This window comes from Cyclopterus lumpus, chromosome 12, assembly GCF_009769545.1.
Source record: "Cyclopterus lumpus isolate fCycLum1 chromosome 12, fCycLum1.pri, whole genome shotgun sequence".
In the NCBI taxonomy this organism is placed as follows: domain Eukaryota; kingdom Metazoa; phylum Chordata; class Actinopteri; order Perciformes; family Cyclopteridae; genus Cyclopterus; species Cyclopterus lumpus.
The window spans coordinates 11091107-11113739 of record NC_046977.1 but is presented as its reverse complement, the minus strand read 5'-3'; the positions used below and the strand labels follow the sequence as shown (position 1 = coordinate 11113739).

Here is a 22633-nt window from a genome sequence, read left to right as displayed (position 1 = left end):
CTCTCTCTCTCTCTCTCTGTCTCTCGCTCTCTCTCTCTCTCTCTCTCTCTCTCTCTCGCACACCACCGGCCACTTTATTAGGTACACTTCGACATTTTTGGTACATTTAGGGGTTAACGCAAACATCTAATCAGCTAAAAATGTAGTAATGTTCAAACCAAGCAAAAGATGATGTCAGAAACCTGAAAAAAAAAAAAAAGCGAGACGATGATAACAAAAGAAAACTTAGTTAAAAAGGCGGACACACCTGTTGCCATTGGGTTATGTGTGAAGTAATAATCAGCCAGAAAACATACTTCAGCTCTTTGATCATAGACAAACCCTTTTAATATATTAATCCAATTACTATGATGAGACAGAGTTGCAAAACAAGCACTGTATGTGTTGGGTAATATAATTGAGATGATTCACATAGATGTTCACATAGATCAGAGAAACTCTGATATATCCGAGGACGCTCAATAAGCACATCCTACCTACGCACTTCCATCGAACCTATGATTTAGCGTTATGATCTTTGGAGCGGGGGCACTGAGGTCACGTGGTCCTAAAACACTCATGAGCCGTCAAAAGGCGGAGAAACTAAATTAATTGACAAACTGAAATTTTGCTTTAAAAAATCAGTGGTTTTAAAGCTCTACAATAACAAGTGAAACTGGTGTTTTAGAATTAATCAAATGTAGAGTATCTTTCTTTAAACATCCTTTATAGAAAATGGTGTCTTGGTCTGCATATAGGGACTAAATGTGATCCTTGAAACACAAATTGACTCCAGCCTCCGGTTATCACCGTGAGCTCCTTGTTGCTTCAGCCCAGACGTTGTGATCAAAGCATTGCATGTGTCTTACAGAGCAATTAGAGTTATTTGTCAAAACAAGCCCCAGCAGATTCCCAAGTTCTCAATCAAACTAGAGTCAGATATTAGTTTCTGCTTTCTGAAAAAACACAACAACATCATAACAACAGTAATTTATCATGTGGCAGCGCCATTTATAATTTTAATGCCTTGCACATCTACCGTTCAAGCCAAATGACGCATATGTATAATGTAGAGGTGTCAATGTTAGAAAACGAGTCCCCTTTGTCGCCACTTTAAAGGAACAATTTTCCTCAAGTGAATGAATCCCAAAATTCTGCCATCGACAGTGAACCTTTGACATTTGTTCTGCAGTTAAAAACAGCATTTAAGACCTTTTAAATGATGTTGTTCATCACAAGATACAGACTCTCATTACTGAAACATGGTAAACTGCACTGGGAACAGATTGAATGATCTCCCTCGCTGAGCATCCAATTACCTTTTCTTGATCGTATACAAAACACAAGTTGTGCGGACTGAAACTGAACACAGGGTCATTTGAACATAATCAGCCTCTGTCAGATTCAGAGACCTTGGTGCATATTGAGACAGAAATGTGGAATATTGCTGACAACAATACAAAATATAATCTTGGTGGTAGCTTCAGGTACCTTGGTTTTCTTAACAATAGGCTTTTCTGGAAAGAGCTGCAGAAGTCCTACAGTCACAGGTTCATTTAGTAACTCAAGTCAATATTTAACAAGCAGAGAAATGTGTTGAAGTATACACTTATCTCCCATTTACAACCATACAGGAAGATACATTCAGGTCCAGTTTGTATGACCACTCAGTGAAATTCTTTCTCTGATAGAAATTAAATGGAAAATCGTCTTAATCTTTTAAGTGGCCGCAGGTAGAGTACGCAGGCAGCAGCCGCCTCCTGCCGCTCTTCTGTTTTCTCCACGCAGAGATAATGATGACGTGGTGAGGAGGAGACAGATCATAGGATTATGCGGTCTGGTGACTTTCAAAAAACAAGCTCACCTCCCGTGTTCAGGCACCATTTACAGTATGAGATCAAAACACAACACTACGTTTTCAATCAAACTAGAGTCAGATGTTAGTTTCTGCTTTCTGAAAAAGCACTAATATTTGGCAAAAAGAATAGCTTATTGGGGCTGCAACTAACCGGTTTTGCTGGATATCTTTTCAAGATAATAACAATTAACCTGTGAGAAAACTAAACAAAACAAGTTCAAATATTTGGCAAAAAGAGTTTTACACGGTTCAAAGCAACAATAACGTGCAACCTGTGCAAAATAAAATGAGTGTGTGAGCCATCAAGTTGTATCAGTATTAGTGGGTGCAATGAGCTACAAAGGTTTGCTTGCAGGCTTGAGACGGCCACTCTCAATTCATGCTCAATGTTGAGCATTGATCTGTATTTTGTTTAGCAGAAAAGCCGATCTCATAATCATTTACACAAAAGTACATTTATTAATAGTTAGTTTTATGTCCGCCTACTTTTTACTTTTGCTCAATAAAGTTCTCAATAAAGGTCTTTGTGCATTCTCCCTTCATTTCCTTGAGTTGACAACATTTTACCTATTTAGTTATGCAAGCTTCTGGTGAGAGGACCACGGTCTCTGAACATCAGACCACCAGTAAGCTCATTACTGATCAGTATTGTGTTTGGCTGCATTCTCCGGAGCTCAGGAGGGATCACAGCCACTTACCAGTGAAATATGTTGTCCAGCCTCAACTGCTGACAAATATTTCTGTTTCAATGCTTCAAGCAGCAATACGTTATGCATTGCTACTAAGGAATTGATATCCAGTCACATATACATGTTTTGAAAGTGAACTTTTTTTACAGCACAAAAAGGATACAATTCCAGTGATATTGTTTAGAAAAATATCCTTTTATTTTCTCTTTCAAAGCAGCAGTCACATTTTCCTTAGACAAACAACAGATGAACACAGAGGAGCAAATGGATTAAAACAACACATATGAATCTTTTTCCACTGTCTTTGCTCAATTATATTCTCGTGTTTTTCCTCCTCACTTTTTCTTCATTTTTCTGTATCTGCTCACTCACAGTATCACTCTCACATACAGGCCTTCTTACACATGAACTCTTTTATTCTCCCTCTTCTTGCTTTCACGTCTTCCAGACTGCAACTAGCTCGCTTCTTCCTCTCCTGCTCTGCTCTCTCCTTCTCTTTAGCAGGCTCCAGACTGCAGCACTGGCTGAAACTCTCCGGCCATGCAGATGTCTTCCTGCTTCTGACGGACGACGCGCTGGATGGCGGGAGGCAGACCACGGGGGTTCCTGGAGAAGATGAGGGCGTAGCCGTCCTCGCAGCTGCCATCTTCCTTCAGGGTGCGGCAGGCGTAGGTGATGGCGTAGTTGTCGTAGTCGGTGTCGATCACCCAGTAGTTGTCACCTGGTTAGAAAGGAAGGAAGAGGTTAGCTAATGAGGAGTGAGGAGATGTGAGAAGGGGCTGAGGGTGGGCATGTGTGCACCGCTGACCTCCACTGGACAGGTAGCTGGCCAGTCCCTGGTAGTTCATGAACATCTTGCCGGGGCTGGCGGGGTCGGGGACAGAGTACTGGGCGGCCATGTCAGCACACACAACCCAGAAGCTGCAACACACATGTCAGGGTCAAAGTCAGTAATGTAGGCCTCCAACAAGTTAACAGCCTTTGGCTAATATCATTGTCATTTTCTTGCAATTAGAGGACATGTTAGCGGCGTAAACCTCAGGAGTTCTAATGTATAAACCCTAACTGTGTTATAGGCATATGCATACAGTGCACTCAAAATAAAGCCTAAATTCCTTTCATTATGCAGTGGCATAATTGCCTAAATCAGCTGAATGTCTTTAAGTTTGTTTGTTAAAGTGCATTCAAACCCACAATCCACCTCTTCATCTCTTCATAATCCTCCATAATCCGGGGAAACCCCAGTTTGTTGCTAATGCTGTTCAGAGTGTGTGAAAACTGAATCAAGAAGGTCTTTGTGACCAAACTGACCATTTACCCGGTTAGTAGTGGGTTTAAAGAGAGGTGAGGTCAGATGGTTTTTCATTTGAATTATGTAATCTTATCTGTAGATAATGAGTGAAATCAGGCAGGGTGAGAAGTCTCTCTCAAGTCACTCGCTGGCCCTCTGACTCACCCAAACAGAGTGACCCGTCCCTTGGAGGAGGCGGTCATGGAGCCGTCATCATCAATGGTGTACTCAGCTGAGATGTTGTCTTGCAGGAACAGCCCCTCTGGATCTTTCTTCTGCAGTGCGTACCACTTTCCTGCATACTGCGATGAAAAAGAAGGCGGAGGATAGTCAGAGAGCATTTTACTGAGTTTATTTCCAACATGCATTCTGTCGATGTGTTTCAATTCACTCACCCTCTTGGGGTCGAAGTCACCTTTGACGGTGAAGCTGTCGACGACACAGGAGGCAGACAGGCAGTGCTCCACGCAGGACAGCAAGACCAGCAGCAGGGCCAGTTTAGAGGATCCCATTCTAAAAGGAAATACACATTAGAGTGAAAGGACCAGAGACAGACGGGGACTATTCCCAATTAGTTACTGAAGAATCATTAATGACACAAAACTGGTTCTCAGGACGAAAATAATACAACGTCCCTCATCTTTTGTATCCTAATTTACAATAATGCAGCAACAATATATTTTCCCATTTGGTATGAGATGAAGAAAATAGTAACATTATGTGGCAGGCCGGGGAAAAACAATTGTAACAGCACATTCCACAGTGCAGTGAATGTCAAGTCTCTAACGTCAGGTGCGCAGGACACGTCCAGAAAATACAATCATAGATAGCGGAACATCTTGGAGAAAATCCAGAAGTTACTAAGTAGAAGGTACAGTGGGTGACTTACCTGTGTGAGTCAAAGAAGCAACAGCAATTACAAATCTAGTGTTTGTGGTTATCTTGTGGGTCTTGTGTGTGTGAGGCAGCCTTTATATACACCCTCCACAGACAGGCTTATGGCTACTTTTCATTCTCGGAACTAAATAAGGTGCTTAAATCTAGAGGTAATCCTGTTGGGTTGAAATACTTACTGTAATCTGGCTTCTCGCTGAAACCTGCCCAAGACTTTCTGTAAAAACAATCAGACCTTTATGTAACCGAAACAAAATAAAGCAGGCACATATCTGAGCGGGAGCACGTACACATAAACATCATTTTTGAATAAACACGTGGCACAGAACAGATAATACATCAAGTGTTTTGGATTTTCTGTGTCGAAGGTTGAAATAAATTGCTGCGACACAAAATTGACACTTTTGAGCTTTGTTAATTTTGTTCACAACTATCACAACTATCATAATGAAGACAAAGTCAGACTCCACAATGCCAACATTGTTTGACTTTGCAGGTTATCGTGATGTCATTTTTGCAGGCAAAAAAAAATAAATTGACGTCATTGTCTGTTATGAAAAAGCTGTTTCCTAGAGGGAGTCTGAAAAACTATCAGGTAGGATCAACAAGAAAACAAGCTAAAACACACAATATATTTATTTCTTGGCTATTCAGTCAATAATGTCCTTATATTCACAGATAATTTCCTCTTTAGGAACATTAAATTTTGACAAATCTATTTTTCTTATTTTTGCACCGTACATATAATGACTGAGATATTAATTTCATAACTCATTGGATACGTTGGCGGGTCCACCAATACAAGGACTGGGGTGTACTGTGTGGAAAAGCGCTGTTCAAAGTCAGGCTGAATTACAGGAGAATGTAAATATTGCATTAGAATTTAGGTCACTTTAGCTACAGCTAAACGTTTTACGTGTTTTAAAGAAGCTATTTGCTTATTAGACTCATAAGTTCACTACATGCACACATGTAAACCATAACAGGGCTACACTTTACTCAAAAGTGCCACGATAAATAGTGAGTAAACAAAACATCTACATGTCAAGGTTCCTCATTTAAATGTTGAATTCCAAATGATAAATAAATTATTATTAATAATGTGAATGCAGATATATTGCATTGTGCACATACAAAGACATATACTGTTTCTGACGTATTTATTCCACAAAGGGTTTCGGTATCTGGTAAATTCAGCACAAGTTGAGAACATTATCTCACACTTCTTGGGAGAAAAATACCTGGTTATTTCCTCTTGTTGTGGTTGAGTAATCAGTGTGTAATCCTGGAAGAAGGAGCCTGTAAGCCCGTCCAAACTTTCCAAATAATGGGATGATCCGCATAATAACACCAACACTCATACAGTAACACAGTTAGAAAAGGGCTTATGCACCCCATGCTTGAGAATTATTTTACCACAGAAAAGATCACTCTGGCAACACAGATGTTACATTTAATGACAAAAGGAGAAGTGGAAATCGATAGGACTATAATTTTGCACGCATGCAGTTCTACACTCACACACACACACACACACTCATACACACACATATTCTCTTACACTCTCTGCTGTGAACTAATGAACTCTCCTTTCCTGGATTAACCCAAATCACAGGAGATTACTGCTGGCATAACACTGTTTATATTATGAAATAACATCCACAGTCTTCTTCCTGTGAAGCTTCGTTATTCTAATATTCTCTACGTAAACGTACTTAATCAGTTGCTTTTATACACAAAATAACAGAAGAATTTAATAACTGCATGAATCGCCCGACACTGATAGTAAACACTCTCCTCAGTCAGGATACAGACAGACCGGATAATGAAGGCAGACGGTCTATTTTTCCCTCTGACTGCTGCTCAGTGCTTTAAGCCTACTTGTATGGCCCGAAATAGACTCAATAGACTAGGTGGATATGGAAGAAATATGTGACGAGGAGGACTTCTGTTGATTGTGTAAAACCATTTATACAAATTAATTTATAATCTGAGGACACCTACAAGTCCAAATGTGGGATATACAACAACGTTATTTGACTGACAACCTGGATGGAGCCGTGACAGCACAACGAGTACACCCTCTGCTGACCATCACGACGAATAAAATGTATTTATGTATATTTAAGTACTGTCACGTTCAGGGACTGCACCCACTATTTTGTTTGCTGAATCAGGGTTGGCCTTGTCCAGCCTCTAGATATGCTGCTATAGGCTTATAGGCTGCTGGGGGATGTTTTAGGATACACTGAGCACCTCTCTCCTCTTCTCTCTCTCTTTATGGATGAATTTACATCTTTCCATTGCACCTTACTAGCTCTGCTTCCTCCCTGGAGTCTTTGTGACTTCACGTCTCATAGGGTCCATTGGACCTGGAGGTGTCTGATGCCTCCTGCCTCGGCCCGGCTGATGGCCATGGACCCTGCTGATCGCCCTGCCCCCCTCCTCTTTACCTCCTTCTGTTTCATGGATTGTGGAGATCCATTCATACATTTCTGTTTATGTAACTTTGTAAATGCTGTTCATTCTGTACACATGACATCTATTGCTTCTGTCCATCCGGGGAGAGGGATCCTCCTCTGTTGCTCTCCTGAAGGTTTCTTCCCTTTTTTCCCTGTCAAAGGTTATTTTTGGGAGTTTTTCCTGATCCGATGTGAGGTCCTGGGACAGGGATGTCGTATGTGTACAGATTGTAAAGCCCTCTGAGGCAAATTTGTAATTTGTGATATTGGGCTAAATAAAATAAACTGAATTGAAATTGAATTGAATTGTTTTGTATATTGTGATGTAAAAAACATATTTAAAAAATAGGGTAATATAGTGTTTAGGCTATCTGAAGGTTTAGGAAGATCTGACAAAAAAAAATTGTATTCCCTTTTTTCTTTTTTTTTTACTTCCAGCAACAAAGACACTCCTGTTTTTAATTGTTGAACATATCCATAACATAGCATGCATATCTTAAATATGGACAGTTTCATTTGACTGTCATGTCCAATTGTTTCTTTACAAAGGTGCCCTAGCAGCCTTTGGGGGTTACGACGCTGACCATGAACCACGAGGCCTCTATACGTTGTTACGTTGCCATTCCTTTCAAATTTACTGTCAGCTATATTAAATTCATAAAATGGTAAACTACCGGAGGAGTATAGGGAATACTTGTACACTTGTATAAACATATGTATAGATCTAGTGATTATCATGTATTCCCTCTAGGACAAGGAGTGTGTGAGTGCTTTAAGAGTACATGTGCTATAATACGGGTCTGCTGCCCTCTTGTGGTGAGTGTTGGCATTGCAGCGAGTAAGTACGTGTGTGCGTGTAGCGGTAGAATAAGGAGTGATGTGCAACACTGAGTCCATATAAGCTGACAAAAGATTTGGTCTTCGCGTATCTTGTTACATGTTCCCATTTTTTTCAAGCTCATTATTAAACAACATTTACATGCCTATGTCGTATAGTAGATACTGTTTTTTACACACTATTACCAAACTGATCATACATCACTATGCCCTCTCTCTCTCTCCCTCCCTCCCTCCCTCCCTCACTAACTCTCTCTCTCACTCACTCACTCACTCACTCACCCACTCGCTCACTCGCTAAATCGCTCACTCGCTCGATGTCGTACACGCACAAACACACTGTTGACCTGCCGTAGGCCTAATATATTATAGTGGAAGCAGATTATCTATTTGACCTTTTGTTTAATGTGTTTATGGAACCTTATTATAGAGAGGTCCTCCCTGCTCTGAATGAAAGGATTAACTTTCTTACAGAAGCACATTGTGTATATGTGTGTTGTTGACAGGATTCTCTCATTAATGTTAAATGAACGTCTGTCTTCCAGCTGGCTTTACTCCCTCAGCCCTCTCCGGTTATCATTGACCACGAGTCTCTTAAATAATGACAGTCATGGCTGTGGAAACCCGGGAAAGGCACTGCAGGTAGACGGAGAGTTGGGGTGCTGAGATAATCAGCTCGCAGCCTAACTAAATAGGGCTTATGTCAGAGTAGGCCTTGTTTAATTAGGACTTAAAGAGCTTGTACAGGTATATGTGTGTGAGAGACACTGCAGTGGACCACTCAAATATTATACAAGATGGAGGAGAAGCTTAAAATGCTCTTGGATGTGTTTCTCATACTTCTGTATTTCAAACATTCATTAAGTAGGACATGTAACGGAAATACCGGGGTTACTACATTTTTCTGTGGTCAACTTTTTTTTAATTTGTCAAATTTGGAAATGTTTGTACACAAGGTACCATAGACAAGGATGTTGACACATAGAAGCGGCATTTAACACAAACTCCATACATATCACCATTCACAAAACTAGATAATGTGCGAGTAGACAGTCTTCTCACATACTAATAAAGTGACACTTTATATCTGTGCAAGAAATTGTGGATTCGAGAGGGAACATATGAGCATATTCCAAGCCTCTCCCACTCTTCATGAATTACAGCAAATTATCTTACAAGGTTTTTAGATTTATTTAACTTCATAGTTTTTCCTGATTTCTTTGTTTTTGTTTCATCGTTTCATTGTTATCTTTTGCACATTTATTTAAGATGACGAAAGCTTTAAACCTACATATGAATTATTCAATTTGAAATGCGCGTACAATAATTGCTAATTGGATGTAACCCATTAATGGAAAATTCAAGAGTGCAGTGAAAAGAAAGTGAGTAATATGTCCATTGTTTAGTTTTTGTGTTAAAACGCTGTGTTTTTCATGCAGATTCATTTAATCGATCTGTGCAGTTACAAACATGCAGCATGTGCTGAAGCACACTGGGCGCTGTAAAATGTGTTACTCGATGATCAGCTGACAAGTTTAGCCGATCCCTGCTAACCTTCAGCGCTGTCTGCTGATGACAGATGGATTGTTGGATCCAGCCCTCTGCCTCCTCCTCAGGGATCTCCCTCACTCAGTCTGCTCATCCCACTAATAGGGGGGATTATTTTTTACCTGCATTCGAATGTGTCCACTTCTGTTCTCCCCCTTTGTGTGTACTACCTGGGTAAGATTGGTTTTCTTTAGGAGAGCAGCTGGATAAACCGGTAGCAATGTGCTTTGTTTAGCTTTATCCTCTTCCCTTTTATTTTTATTCAGAGAGGTTGGAAGTAGCTCTTTCAGGGTAGCGCTGGACCGAGCAGGAGCTCCTCCACTGAGCTGAAGAGGGAGACCACAGGAACATTTGGGAGAAGAGGAGGAAGAAGGAACCATGAGTGTGCAAAAGGAAGACGTGGAAAAGTTCCTCAAGGAGAACCCTGCCTTCGCTAAACAGTACTTTGACAAGAAGATGAGCCCAGCCTCCATATCAAAGGTGTCCGGACTCCCAGACAAACAGATTGACTTCAGCCAGTTCAAGGACCTCACTCAGGTAAATTACATAATTTCCCTTCTTGTTTATCAAGAGAAAGAAAAAGCAAGGAGAGACTACATACCAAACATTGACATAGTTAAGCAGCCAGAATTACCTAATATAACCTCTGCAAACTTCTGCATTTATTAGGAAGGTCATAATCCTCTCTCCTAAAGAACACATTTTAAAAAATCAGTCAAATTTTTTGCTCTGTTTCCAGCTCGAAGAAAGCCAAATCATGTATGACCTGATCAAAGACATGCAGGAGAACATCAACGTGGAAAAGGTGGTCTTCAAGATCCTGAAGAGAATCAGTGCACTGATCCAGGCGGACCGGTGCAGCTTGTTCATGTACCGTCAGCGGAACGGCATCGGAGAGCTCGCCACAAGGCTCTTCAACGTCAACACGGAGGCCCAACTGGAGGACTGCGTTGTGCCGCCGGACTCTGAGATCGTCTATCCGCTGGACATGGGAATAGTCGGCCACGTGGCCCTCACCAAGAAGACTGTGAATGTGAAGGACGTCACAGAGGTGAGTGGGGACTGATGCATGGATGGGTAAACTGGTTCGAATGATACAGTTCTATCTGGATGGGCTGCATATGTTTCGCATAGCTGCACTGTTGACTGTCACAGTGTCATACATGATACGACCACGTGATGGCGCCACATCCTTCAATTCTTTAAATCCTACACGTCATAGTTTGTACTAGCAATTACATGTTTATCTTCTTAACTATTACATGTTTATCTCATAGCAAGCAGGTCTGCTTCTGAATGTAATTTCATCTTATTTAAATATGACCGCCCAAAGCACATAATTAATGCCATGGCCTGGAATCTTATCAACAACTTTAATCAACATGTGAGATTAAATCCACTCCTTAGTAACAAATAAGATGAACCAAGACTTTGCACTATGTCTTACATATTGTGGTATATTTTCATTAATGTATCTGGTTCAACTAGGATTTTGGGCAATTTTGAAAATTGAACGAAATTAGATTTGTCTATGATTTTTACATTAACGAGAAGACGTAAACAGGACGATCAAAACTCAGGAGCATGTTGTTGAAGGAATATGGCGGACAATCCCAGTGAAACAGATATAGATCAAACCTAAAAATAACATGTTGCAGATGGACAAGCATTGATAGTTCACATTTGAAAAATACTGAAGTGTTCATCTCATGTGGGGAATGCTTTTAAATTAAAAGAATAACAAAGACAGATAAGGAGCAACCTTCAAATGATATGTTGTTGGAAGCTAAAAGCCTGTTTGATTTTTACCAAAATGCTTTTGGTGATGCAAACAGTGAGGCTGTATCCCACATTCACTGTTAGAGAAATAAGATGCAATCTAGAAATACAATTATATTCTCTAATGCAGCTATAATTTGTGAGGTGGTTATCAATAAAGCACTGGTGTAAAAACTACTTCACTGGGCAGCGAAGATTTAAAACATAGTTTGTCTAGCTTCAGCATCACAAACCTGTCTTGGTGGATTATTATTATATTATCAAACTAAACACATGGCTTTTTTTTGACAATAGTCAATTCATGTCTTTCCTGAATCTGTATGTTTTTATTAATTACATTTAACCAATGATGGCAGCAGACAAAGGAAGAGTTAGTGACACGTATCTATGCGTGTAAATCCCTTGTCAGACATAATCTATTTATTTCCAGATCCCATCAGCCTCTGCTCTAGCTGTGGATTAGACACCTCTGGCATTTAGTCAGCAAGAATCTAAAACAGATCAAAACAAGCTCACTTTAAACTGACTCCATAAAGACGAAACTACACACTAAATATGCATTTGGCCCATTTTGATTAAGTGCTGTAGTTTCATAATGAAGATAACCTTGATAATCAAACACAGTGAAATGGGTTGATCCTATTGTGGACATTTTGCTTTTGTAAATCATGTTAAACAAAAAAAAGACATCTTCCAGTAAATGGATTTTTAGATACTTTTCCAAAGAGCTTATTGTCTAGTGGTTTACAATAATTGTTTTGGTTTTGGTCTAAATGATAAGAGGCCTAGAACTTAACTTAAAATGACATGTTTTACATCAAGTTAGAGAACATAAAACACATATTATATGCACTATTAAACTAATTGGGTACCTAATTTCTCCTTTAAAGCATTTTTGTTAAATGTTCACAGTCATAGTAATGGAAGCAGGAAGGTAAAGCCTTCCAAGTAAAGTGAATATTTACTCAAAACGCGTGTTTTCTGTCTTCTAGAACCAGCATTTCAGCTCATTCGTCGACGACCTCACAGAATACAAGACCCGGAACATTCTGGCTACGCCCATCCTCAACGGCAAAGACATGGTGGCTGTGATCATGGCTCTGAACAAGACGACGGGACCACATTTCACTGCTGAGGATGAGGACGTGAGTCCCAACCACACAATACCCACACACGAAGCACCCGCAGCTAAAGCACATAATCAGTTTCTTCAAAATAACATATTAAACAGAATATAATTTATTTGTGCTGAGAATCTTGTGAGGGAATCCCCCCCGGGCCGACTGGTAGATCATTAAGGTCTTTACAGTGGGACCAGTGTGTGTTCTGTATACGTTATGTCATTAATCCCAATTAGGAGCAACCTAAGCTTCAAAATGGAAATAGGCTTGAGGTGGTCAGATGCGTTATGGAATTAGATCTACAGCAGGTGAATGACTTTACAGCATTTAACTTTAAGACAGCGGATGAAATCATAAGCAAAAATAAATAATGTTCAGCACAATATTATCTCAATGGCAGCAGCAGAAATGTTATAGTATATAGGATTAATATTATCATTACCTTTTAATTTAACTCACTAAATATACGCAAAATGGTCTGGGCTATGGCCTTTTTGTTAAATATGAAAAATGCCCTTCATTTTAGATTCTTACCTATAAAAATAGTCGAATAGAAACCAAAGTAGAGTGGCTCTATCAAAGAACACTGGTTTCGTCAACAGAGATTATTTTCACACAATATTATATGAATATATTTATGAAGCTTGAGAGATCCAAACCGAAGGCACATTTGTGAACTCCTGTTTTTAGAAAGCGCACCTTGACATCTATTGTAATGTCTATCCTTCTGTATCTTCACACATCACCACATCTTGTATTGAGTCAGAAAGTATCCTTTATGTTATCGAATCAGAAGACAGCGCATCATATCACACTTTCCTTTGTCTTGTTTTGTCCGTTTAGCTTTTTTTAAAGTATCTGAAAATTGCCACGTTGAACTTGAAGATCTACCACCTGAGTTACCTCCACAGCTGTGAGACGCGTAAAGGACAGGTGAAGGACCTTAACCTGCACACATTTGACGAGAAGTCAGAGTTTGGCTTTTCATTCTACTCAAATACAGAACGGCCGCGTCTGCACCGCATCAACCGCCTGCTGTTTGTGTTGCAATGTTTCTCCAGCTGCTGCTGTGGTCGGCCAACAAGGTGTTTGAAGAGCTGACGGACATTGAGCGACAGTTCCACAAAGCCTTGTACACGGTCCGAGCCTACCTCAACTGTGACCGCTACTCGGTCGGGTTACTAGACATGACAAAGGAGAAGGTACTGTGTCTCTCTCCGCCTTTGCCTGTGTTATCCCCGGGATTTCCTGCATTTGTTACCGCGAAGTGTTGACTTCATTTTGTGTGTCCATCTTCCCTCCAGGAGTTCTTTGATATTTGGCCAGTGTTGATGGGAGAGCAGGCCCCTTACTCTGGCCCTGTCACTCCCGACGGCAGGGTACATTCTTATTATTTAATATATCTCACATTGTTGTCAAACCTTGTTCTTTTTTTTCCAGTTATAGCACTTTTAAAAACTTAATTTGTGTTTTATTTGTCCACCAGGAGGTCATTTTCTACAAAGTGATTGATTATATACTACACGGAAAAGAAGACATCAAAGTAATACCGTGAGTAAATCTTTTGGTTTTAGTCTGGATATTGATTCATGGATTAATATGACAACAAAATACCAACAACTCTGCCGTAGTTATTTAAAGTCATCTACAGTGCTGACACCAGGGCTTGAAATCCAACAGAGTGTCATAGCCCAAACTAAATGTGGCACAATCTGTGCTCAGACGTGCTGACTTGTCTACTCGCTTGTCCGTCTCACAGCACCCCGACTCCGGACCACTGGGCCTTGTGTAGTGGCCTGCCGACGTATGTTGCCGAGAGCGGTTTTGTGAGTTTCTTTTCATAACAAGATGTGGAATCATTTAGAAACCAAATGAATGTACTCTGGCACATGTCCCACCTCCATCAATCTGTTTTTATTTCTGCTCCTCAGATTTGTAACATTATGAATGCAGCTGCTGACGAGATGTTCAAGTTTCAGGTAAGAGACGCAAAAGGCATGACTTTAAGAAAGAAGAAATTCAGAGGGGTTCACATTGTATCAACACACTTATGCTTTATTTCAGACCGAGCCACTCGACAGCAGTGGTTGGACCATTAAAAATGTTCTCTCGCTGCCGATCGTCAACAAAAAAGAAGAGATTGTTGGCGTGGCAACGTTTTACAACAGAAAAGACGGAAAGCCTTTTGATGATCAGGATGAGCAGCTCATGGAGGTACAGTAACGCTGAATTCTGTCACATAATGAAATGCTTTTTTTGAATAGTTCTGCATGATATAGTCTCTCACTATTGATGAAATACTGAATGATGCAGTTTTTTAAACTCAGAAACGTGATGTGGTTAAGGAAAGTCTAGCAGACAAGTTCATTTGCATTGTCTATGACACACGCGACCCCCTTTTTCTCAGGCTTTGACCCAGTTCCTGGGCTGGTCTGTTTTGAACACGGACACCTACGACAAGATGAACAAGCTGGAGAATCGGAAAGAGATTGCTCAAGACATGGTGCTCTACCATATCAAATGTCGGGACGATGAGATCCAGAATGTCCTGGTCAGTGCTCTATACTTTCTTTTTCCGCCTGTACACTTATTATAAGCATCGAAATGTTAAGAGAAGTTTCAGCTTTTATCAAAAACTGTGTTTTCTAGCCTTCATCTTTTCTTTTAGTTTTAATTACAGCTTTTTTGTTTTTCTCATTTCCCCCAGAACACCAGAGAGGTCTATGGCCGTGAACCCAGAGATTGTGAAGAGGAGGAGCTCCTAGATATCCTGGTAACATTGAAATGTGTCCACTAAATGGCACCAAATCTTTAGAAGAGGTGCCAAATTGATACTTCGTCAAAACAATGTCAGTTTTTCTGATGTTTTTAATCTGATTCTGCTTTTGTTATGTTCATCCCCCTCTTAGAAAAAAGAACTACCTCCACTTATTAAGAAGTTTGAGATCTACGAGTTCCACTTTTCGGATTTTAACTGCACAGAGATGGAACTGGTTAAGTGCGCGATCCAGATGTACTACGAGGTCGGGGTTGTCAAGAAGTTCCAGGTCCCTCAAGAGGTGATCTAGACATGCATGCAGCATTATTATCCTGTATTATTAAACACCGAGCTTGTGCGATTAATCCGGTCTCTCCACTCAGGCGCTGGTTCGGTTCCTGTACTCACTCAGTAAAGGCTACAGAAAGATCACCTACCACAACTGGCGCCACGGCTTCAACGTGGGACAGACCATGTTTACGCTCTTAACGGTGGTCCTATGTTTCAATATAATGTTCTACTCTATTTACAATATAAGCTATTTCCATTTCTGCAAGTACGTTATGTTCCATATCAATGTCTTAAGCCTAACAATCTATCCAAAAGCGCTGCGTATTGTCTTTGTTATAACAACTCTGCGTGTGCCTCTGTGTGCTCAGACAGGAATGCTGAAGCGGTACTACACTGACTTGGAGGTAATGGCCATGATAACAGCAGGTTTTCTCCATGATCTTGATCACAGAGGGACCAACAATCTGTACCAAGTCAAGTAAGTGCTGTTTAAAACTTAGTAGAAGTAAATAATCGTCTTACGCTATCCAAAACTGTATCTGTAGCTTGGGCGTACACTTCAGTCAAAGTGTATTTAAAACAAATGCCATGTACAAATAGTAAATAAATACAACACAAGGACACCAACACATGGGTATAATCATTGCAGCTCACAAGTCCACAGGGATTAAAAGACAGAGAGACATTTGTTTGTTTCCAAAAACAAGAGGAATATGTTGTGTCACTTTGTCTCAGTTAAAGCCAGCGCGATTACATTTTAATCAATCAATCGACATCTACATTTTTGTACATAACATTCCACGACCCAGCATACAAAGTAGGAACATTACTAGTCACACACATTTGACTTGCACTTGTCCATCTTTGGAGGAAGATTTTGAAGGCGTCATTAAATGCTTGTTAAAATTGTTGCTTTACTATAACTGCACCACAGAGAGGAGTTCAGTAGACTCCAAAGAGAGCTGTTTTAACATCATCTGTGGACATATATTTATGTGCCAGCATATTGCACTCTGTCATCATCACATGGATCATTTCCAATAATGACCTCTTCTTTCTCTGGCTATCAGAAAGACAACAGGGTTGCCCTCCTGGAAAGACAGATATAGATATAGATATAGAAGAGTATATCTTGAAAGTGAGGGACAATGTGTCAACGATCCTTAAAAAAAAACACACACAAAGTCATATGCTACGTCAATGCCGAAGCCTTGAACTTGAAACTGATGATTGCTGTTAATGTTGTGTATAATTCTGTTGATATCTGAGGGATTTCTATTTGATTTTATTTACGCCAACAGATCTGGCAACCCTCTGGCAAAGCTGCACGGATCCTCCATCTTGGAACGACACCATCTCGAGATGGGGAAGTTCCTCTTGGCTGACGAGGTGAGAAAGGAGAGGTGAACTAGACTTGTACGTTACTGAAATCTCTTCCTTGTCCCGTCAGTCACCAACTAAGACTGATGCCCATCTCTCTCCTCTCATCTCGTCTGCAGTCACTGAACATCTACCAGAACCTCCACAGGCGACAGATAGACCACGTGATTCATCTAACCGACATCGCCATCATCGCCACGGACCTGGCTCTTTATTTCAAGTCAGCACAATCTCTCATTGACTCACTTTCTCTCATCTTTACTTGGTAAAGATACATGATGATAAATACCACTGGCCTTTTTCATATTAGGAAAAGAACCATGTTCCAGAAGATCGTCGACCTTTCACACACATATGAGGACGAAAAGAAGTGGGTCGACTTCATGTCTCTGGAAACAACACGAAAAGAAATTGTCATGTGAGTACAATGAGCATGTACAATGTCCTTTGTTTGATTTACATTTCTTGATTCTCTAAATATTTTGTATTTCAGGGCAATGATGATGACCGCATGTGACTTGTCAGCCATCGCCAAGCCTTGGGAGGTGCAGAGCAAGGTGAGGAGAACAAACATGTAATAAATGAGTGTCTCACTGGATGTTTGTGATCTGCTTTTCAACTGACTGTATTTCTCTGTGTGTATCTTTCAGGTTGCCTTGTCTGTAGCAGCAGAGTTTTGGGAGCAGGGTGACCTGGAGAGGTCGGTACTGGAGCAGCAACCTATTGTGAGTTCACAAACTGTTAGGTTTCTATTTGTATCTGTGTCAAAGCACATGTTGGTATCAGTAAATGCCTCTACATGTAGGCTCTCTGTTGCGGGGAATTATTACTTTCATTCCCTTAATTTGCCTGTTTTTTCCTCAAATAATAAATGTAGTGTCAGAAATATTAGAAAATATTGAAAGATAGCCCTCACAATGTTTACTTTCCAAAACATTTCATAGGAAATTATATAAACATAGAAAAGCAGCAAATGCTCACTCTGAAGAAGCTAGAACCAGACCATTTTAGGCATTTCTGTTGGTTGACTAATCAATAAATATTTAAAAATGTTATATATATATATATATATATATATATATATATATATATATATATATATATATGGCTCGTTGTAGTGTCTTGAACCGACAGCTACACATTAATCAAGTGTTTATTGAGCCCTAAATTAAGTAACTAGTATTTCAGGCTCACTGAGCTTAACACAAGACTATTAAAAACATGAACTCACAAGAGGGAATAGAAACTTCTCAGGAAAAAAATGCTTGATGTCAAACAGATGTTTACTAAATACAAACTTGTCCCAGTCACTTAAACAGCAACTGTTATTGAATTCCTGGATGTTAATACGATTTTTTTTGTTGAGTGACTTAAGCACTTTCTGTCCCTCCCACCAGCCCATGATGGACAGGAACAAGTCAGCAGAACTACCAAAGCTACAGTGTGGTTTTATTGACTTTGTCTGCACTTTTGTCTATAAGGTAACTCTATGCCCCCCTCCCCCCTCATCTAAACTGCTCTGTTTTCATCTTTGCAAACTTATTTTTTATGAAATTAAAATTCTTACTCTTTTCTTCTCAGGAGTTTTCGCGCTTCCACCCACAAATCCAGCCCATGCTGGATGGCATCCTAAACAACAGGAAGGAGTGGAATGCTAAAAAAGAAGAGTATGAGGCTAAACTCAAAGCCGTAGAGGAGGAGAAGTCTGCTAAAGAGGGAGTCAGTAAAGGTGCAGTAATACTTAATCGCACAACTGTGAAACTTAAAACTGCTGACATGACATTTGCCCAATGTTTGTGCCAAAATCCCAAAGAACACTGCTAAAATGTTAAAATTGGTTGTTAGTTTGAATACTGAAATTGGCCAAAGGACGAAAAGAAAAAAGCCTAATTGTGTTGCTGATCTACAAATGTAGTGACTCTTCCTTTGATCTGTCTTTGTCCATCAGCTCCTGCAAACAGCACCGGGGAATCCAAGACCTGCTCTGTGTGCTAAAAGGAGTGCACACAGACTTCAGAACTATGAGCATCACAGACAGCCAGACAGTCAGTCTCACCGCCAGGAAACAAATGCAATAAAGTCAGAAAGACGGATACGAGCATGAATGGACAGGGCTGTAGTATTTACAGTATAAACCTGAACGAGGAGATACGTTTTATCTTTAAGGGACACTCACCAGGTGAGCCAAACATGTAATTCAGAGCAGAGCAGGACACCAGCACATGTCAAATAGTGTAATTTAATTACTGTACATATATTCCAATATTTCAAAAATGATAATTTGAAGTTCACTCCTTCCAGTCACCTACCATTTACAAATGAGAGTTTGTTTACCTTGATTACAGAGAGCCAAAGGTAGATAGAGAGAGATGCGGAATAGAAATGTTGCTTTACTGTCTGCAAACAAACCTTTAGTTGCTTAATCATGATGCCTTCATACTGTACATACATCTGAGAAAGTAGCTGATAATGTAATATTTTATGAATGACAAATGTCTTTTTAAATAAGAGCGCATTCAATCTGGAAATGAGTTGGTTCCAGATCAGATTAACTTCACTGTGACCTGAATGATTGGACGACTATTCTAACTTTTAAGCATTGCATGGTAGCAGGAGCAGCTGTCTCCCTCCAACTGCTGCAAAAAGTTACCACTTATTAATATTCCTGATGGGAAACTCATCTTCTGCACTTGTCCCATCCTAAAGAGCAGCTGTGGTCAGCAGCCCTGGCGCACCAACCGAGGACTAACTCCAGTTCTGAGGCCGGTGTCTTGTTGATGGGCAATGATAGTAAATACTATCGCTAACAATGATGGGTTTTAATGAGGAAGGGGAACACACACATGAGAACATGCAAACCCCACACACAATGTTGTGAGGCAAACAATTAGTCCATCATGCATCTTCAATGCTGATTGAGACAAAAGAACAACTTCTTGTAATGACTTGTACATACTTGGTCCCCTCCCTGTAAATACATACAAAAAAAAAATATTTTTCTAGTTGAAATAGAGATGCTTATTTTTTTAATAGTGAAAGTGTGTGATTTATAAGCACTGGCAAATGAGTCATCACGTTATTTATCATTCCCTTAAGTGATTGAAATATGGTTGTATCATGCTTTCCTCAATTTACTGATGTATGAGTATTACGTACCGATATTGGTGTATCAGATCACCAGGTAATATTAGGCAATACATGTACCTTAATATGCTGCAAACATACCCAATAATATGTTTAAGTAGACTTCCTGTATTTAATGTTCAGTATTTTAAAGCTTGCCACTTCAAATGCTCCATGTGAACTATGATGACCCAAATAAAGCAAATGTATTTTTTATGACTGAATTAATTTCCTAGGATCCTGAAAAAGAAACGTATTCAAAAACTAAAATGACTGACTCAGCACGTACCCTTTGGACAGGGTTTGGTAACTCACTATTCACTTGACATAGCCCTCCACTTGAGGAAATCTACTTTTAAAAAGTCATATAACTAGTTTAACTTAATAAAAATTACGACTAAATCTATTTGAGTGTCACATGTAGCAACATGAAATCTACTAAAACCTCATGTGCCTCCAGATCATCACCATTGTTATAGCATGTAGTATATAATGTTATAAGGTAAGGGAGAGTTCATAATGAAGGTTACAATATTACACAACAAGAGTATTGGGGGAACACTTCTGTCCACACTGCACTTTCTACCACTGGTCCCTGACCCCAATCCTGGGATTGCTGCTAAACTAGGCCAGGATTACAACCATGCTCTTCTCCTATTGAAGGACAGGTACACCCACACACACACACACACACACACACACACACACACACAAACCACACAAACGCACACACACACAACAGTGTATTCTGTCGTTGTATTACATGCAACTAACAAACTAAACCTGAAAACTGACTTGGAAAGGTTAATTGTTTCAAATTATTTTCTATTTTAGTGTGATGATAGACCCTAAACAAAAATAAAAACAAGAACACTTTGATTACATGAAAAATATGTTTTTGTTTATTAAGTTTGGAGCATAGTGCCACAGGTTCGGAGATTGTTCATTTAAGGATGGTGTCAGAATTTGCTGCAGAGAGGAGAGAGAGAACAAAAGGGGGAAATATGTAAATAGGACATTTTGTGGAGATAATGTTGAAATGTGTGATGCTTCATTTGAAGAACAGGAACAAAGTGAGTGTTTGGTCCTGTGTTACCTTCAGCCAGTTGTTTGTAGATGCGCTCCTGCTCCTCTCTGACCACCTTCTCTGCTTCCTCAACCTTCTTCTCTTCCTCACCAATGGGCTTTAGGTAATCTGAACAAGTATGACACCACAACCGGTCATTATTTCACCCTAACCCTAATCATTTATTAGACCTTTTTTTGCAGTGTGCAAAATATCCTTATACATCCGTAAGTAAATTTACAGGACACATATAAACTCATAACATATGCTTTATAGATCAGAGCCGGCCTAAATTAACTAAATCTGGGCAAAGTTGTAATCTTGCAGAACATTTTACGACGTAGGCTGTGATTGTCTTAGGTTTATTGAACTAAATTAGACATTTAAGCATGTATACTACTTCCCTTCTGTTTAACTGTTGCCCTTGAAATTTGGACAGACAATAACATTCTGCTGGCGCATGCGCAGACAAGAACTTACCGAACCGCTGCTTGCCGTAGAACACGCCGAGCAGCAGGGCGGACCACCTGGCCGTCTGAAAACAGAGATTCACAGGTGTTAACTGGTGCAGCAGCGACGCCTAACCAGCTAACTGAGCGTTAATAGTAATATTATGTGTCTTGAAGACACCAACTGCACTTCCCCTCATTGATGTGACTGTGTTTAACACAACTGACTGAGGAGCGAAGTTCACTCTGACTGACCCTTCTGCTAACTACATTAGCCGTGAACTGAAATGACACACTGCACGTATTGCAGCTTTACAGCTCGCCATTACAATCACGAACTTCACATCAGACAGATGTGGAGGATGCTCCGAATTTCAACCTCCAGCTGTTTGTCTGGAAATGTTGAAGACCTGTCAATGTCATAGCTAGCTAACATGCTACACTAGCCACTGACATTCACGGCCAGCTCACCCGTAGCTGCGCGTGTAGAGGACAGTTAGTGTTTTAAATTAGTTTATTACCTGTACATGTACACAATCACAATAGTGACATAATTTATTCAGCGCAAATAATGTGTTATTATTACCTTGATGAGCGGCGACACTGCGACCGGAGGAACCATGGTGAAGCGAGAAAGTGGATCACTTCCGGACAAAGCGGAAGTGTTTTTTTTTCCGTTTGTCTCTTTACATGAGAGGGAATTTTAAAACCGCGAGCTGCGTTTTACTGTCAGACAAACTTCTTTCTGAAATTTAACATTTCCAGTGTGGTTTTTTTCTTGACATTTTCAAAGCAACAGACTAGTTTCATAGGGAAAACATTTCACAAGACAATAGTGCCTGAACTGAATAAGCTAATAAAAGTAAATTAGCAAAATAGATCATAATACTTAAACATGAACATTAATCATATTTATTTGAGGTAATAAAAACTATTTGTGTTTGGGCTGGCTACAGCCTACATATAAATATCTAGTTAAATATTATAAATGACTTAAAGAGAGTCAATAGGTTACAATGAGCCTCACACATACAAAGAATAATAATAATAATAATAATAATAATAATAATAATAATAATAATAATAATAATAATAATAATACATCTTG

The 22633-nt window shown here is 39.8% G+C and overlaps 3 protein-coding genes across 3 annotated transcripts; 1 reads left to right on the top strand and 2 right to left on the bottom strand.

The window, feature by feature from the left end:
• Positions 1-2708: 2708 nt before the first annotated feature.
• rbp4l (retinol binding protein 4, like) lies at positions 2709-4779 on the bottom strand. Its single transcript, XM_034547678.1, has 5 exons — positions 4707-4779; positions 4213-4330; positions 3983-4119; positions 3335-3447; positions 2709-3247 (listed from the first exon to the last, which is right to left on the bottom strand). The coding sequence occupies exons 2-5, from the start codon at positions 4327-4329 to the stop codon at positions 3024-3026; spliced, it is 591 nt and encodes a 196-aa protein (XP_034403569.1). The 5' UTR covers position 4330; positions 4707-4779; the 3' UTR covers positions 2709-3023.
• Positions 4780-9936: 5157 nt separating this feature from the next.
• pde6b (phosphodiesterase 6B, cGMP-specific, rod, beta) lies at positions 9937-18882 on the top strand. The gene is made up of 23 exons (XM_034546879.1): positions 9937-10095; positions 10298-10609; positions 12330-12482; positions 13302-13391; positions 13520-13660; positions 13763-13837; positions 13945-14009; positions 14218-14284; positions 14390-14437; positions 14523-14672; positions 14866-15009; positions 15166-15231; positions 15368-15517; positions 15600-15707; positions 15876-15985; positions 16809-16896; positions 17007-17107; positions 17198-17305; positions 17381-17444; positions 17538-17612; positions 18285-18368; positions 18469-18616; positions 18836-18882. Exons 1-23 carry the CDS (start codon positions 9937-9939, stop codon positions 18880-18882), a joined length of 2553 nt encoding a protein of 850 aa, XP_034402770.1.
• A 2007-nt stretch (positions 18883-20889) lies between these two features.
• atp5mea (ATP synthase membrane subunit ea) lies at positions 20890-22214 on the bottom strand. Its single transcript, XM_034547036.1, has 4 exons — positions 22112-22214; positions 21557-21611; positions 21107-21205; positions 20890-20979 (listed from the first exon to the last, which is right to left on the bottom strand). Exons 1-4 carry the CDS (start codon positions 22145-22147, stop codon positions 20954-20956), a joined length of 216 nt encoding a protein of 71 aa, XP_034402927.1. The 5' UTR covers positions 22148-22214; the 3' UTR covers positions 20890-20953.
• Positions 22215-22633: the final 419 nt, after the last annotated feature.

Excerpts from the sequence above, each read along its gene's own strand:
- pde6b (XM_034546879.1), top strand. The coding sequence starts at position 9,937 with ATGAGTGTGCAAAAGGAAGACGTGGAAAAGTTCCTCAAGGAGAACCCT. Across the intron at positions 17,613-18,284 it reads TACTGGAGCAGCAACCTATT|CCCATGATGGACAGGAACAA; the intron begins GTGAGTTCACAA and ends CCCTCCCACCAG. Across the intron at positions 18,369-18,468 it reads TCTGCACTTTTGTCTATAAG|GAGTTTTCGCGCTTCCACCC; the intron begins GTAACTCTATGC and ends TTTTCTTCTCAG.
- atp5mea (XM_034547036.1), bottom strand. The coding sequence starts at position 22,147 with ATGGTTCCTCCGGTCGCAGTGTCGCCGCTCATCAAG. Across the intron at positions 21,612-22,111 it reads CAGTGTCGCCGCTCATCAAG|ACGGCCAGGTGGTCCGCCCT; the intron begins GTAATAATAACA and ends CTCTGTTTTCAG. Across the intron at positions 21,206-21,556 it reads CTACGGCAAGCAGCGGTTCG|ATTACCTAAAGCCCATTGGT; the intron begins GTAAGTTCTTGT and ends ATACTTGTTCAG.
- rbp4l (XM_034547678.1), bottom strand. The coding sequence starts at position 4,329 with ATGGGATCCTCTAAACTGGCCCTGCTGCTGGTCTTGCTGTCCTGCGTG. Across the intron at positions 4,120-4,212 it reads GTGACTTCGACCCCAAGAGG|TATGCAGGAAAGTGGTACGC; the intron begins GTGAGTGAATTG and ends TTTTCATCGCAG. Across the intron at positions 3,248-3,334 it reads CAGCTACCTGTCCAGTGGAG|GTGACAACTACTGGGTGATC; the intron begins GTCAGCGGTGCA and ends CTTTCTAACCAG.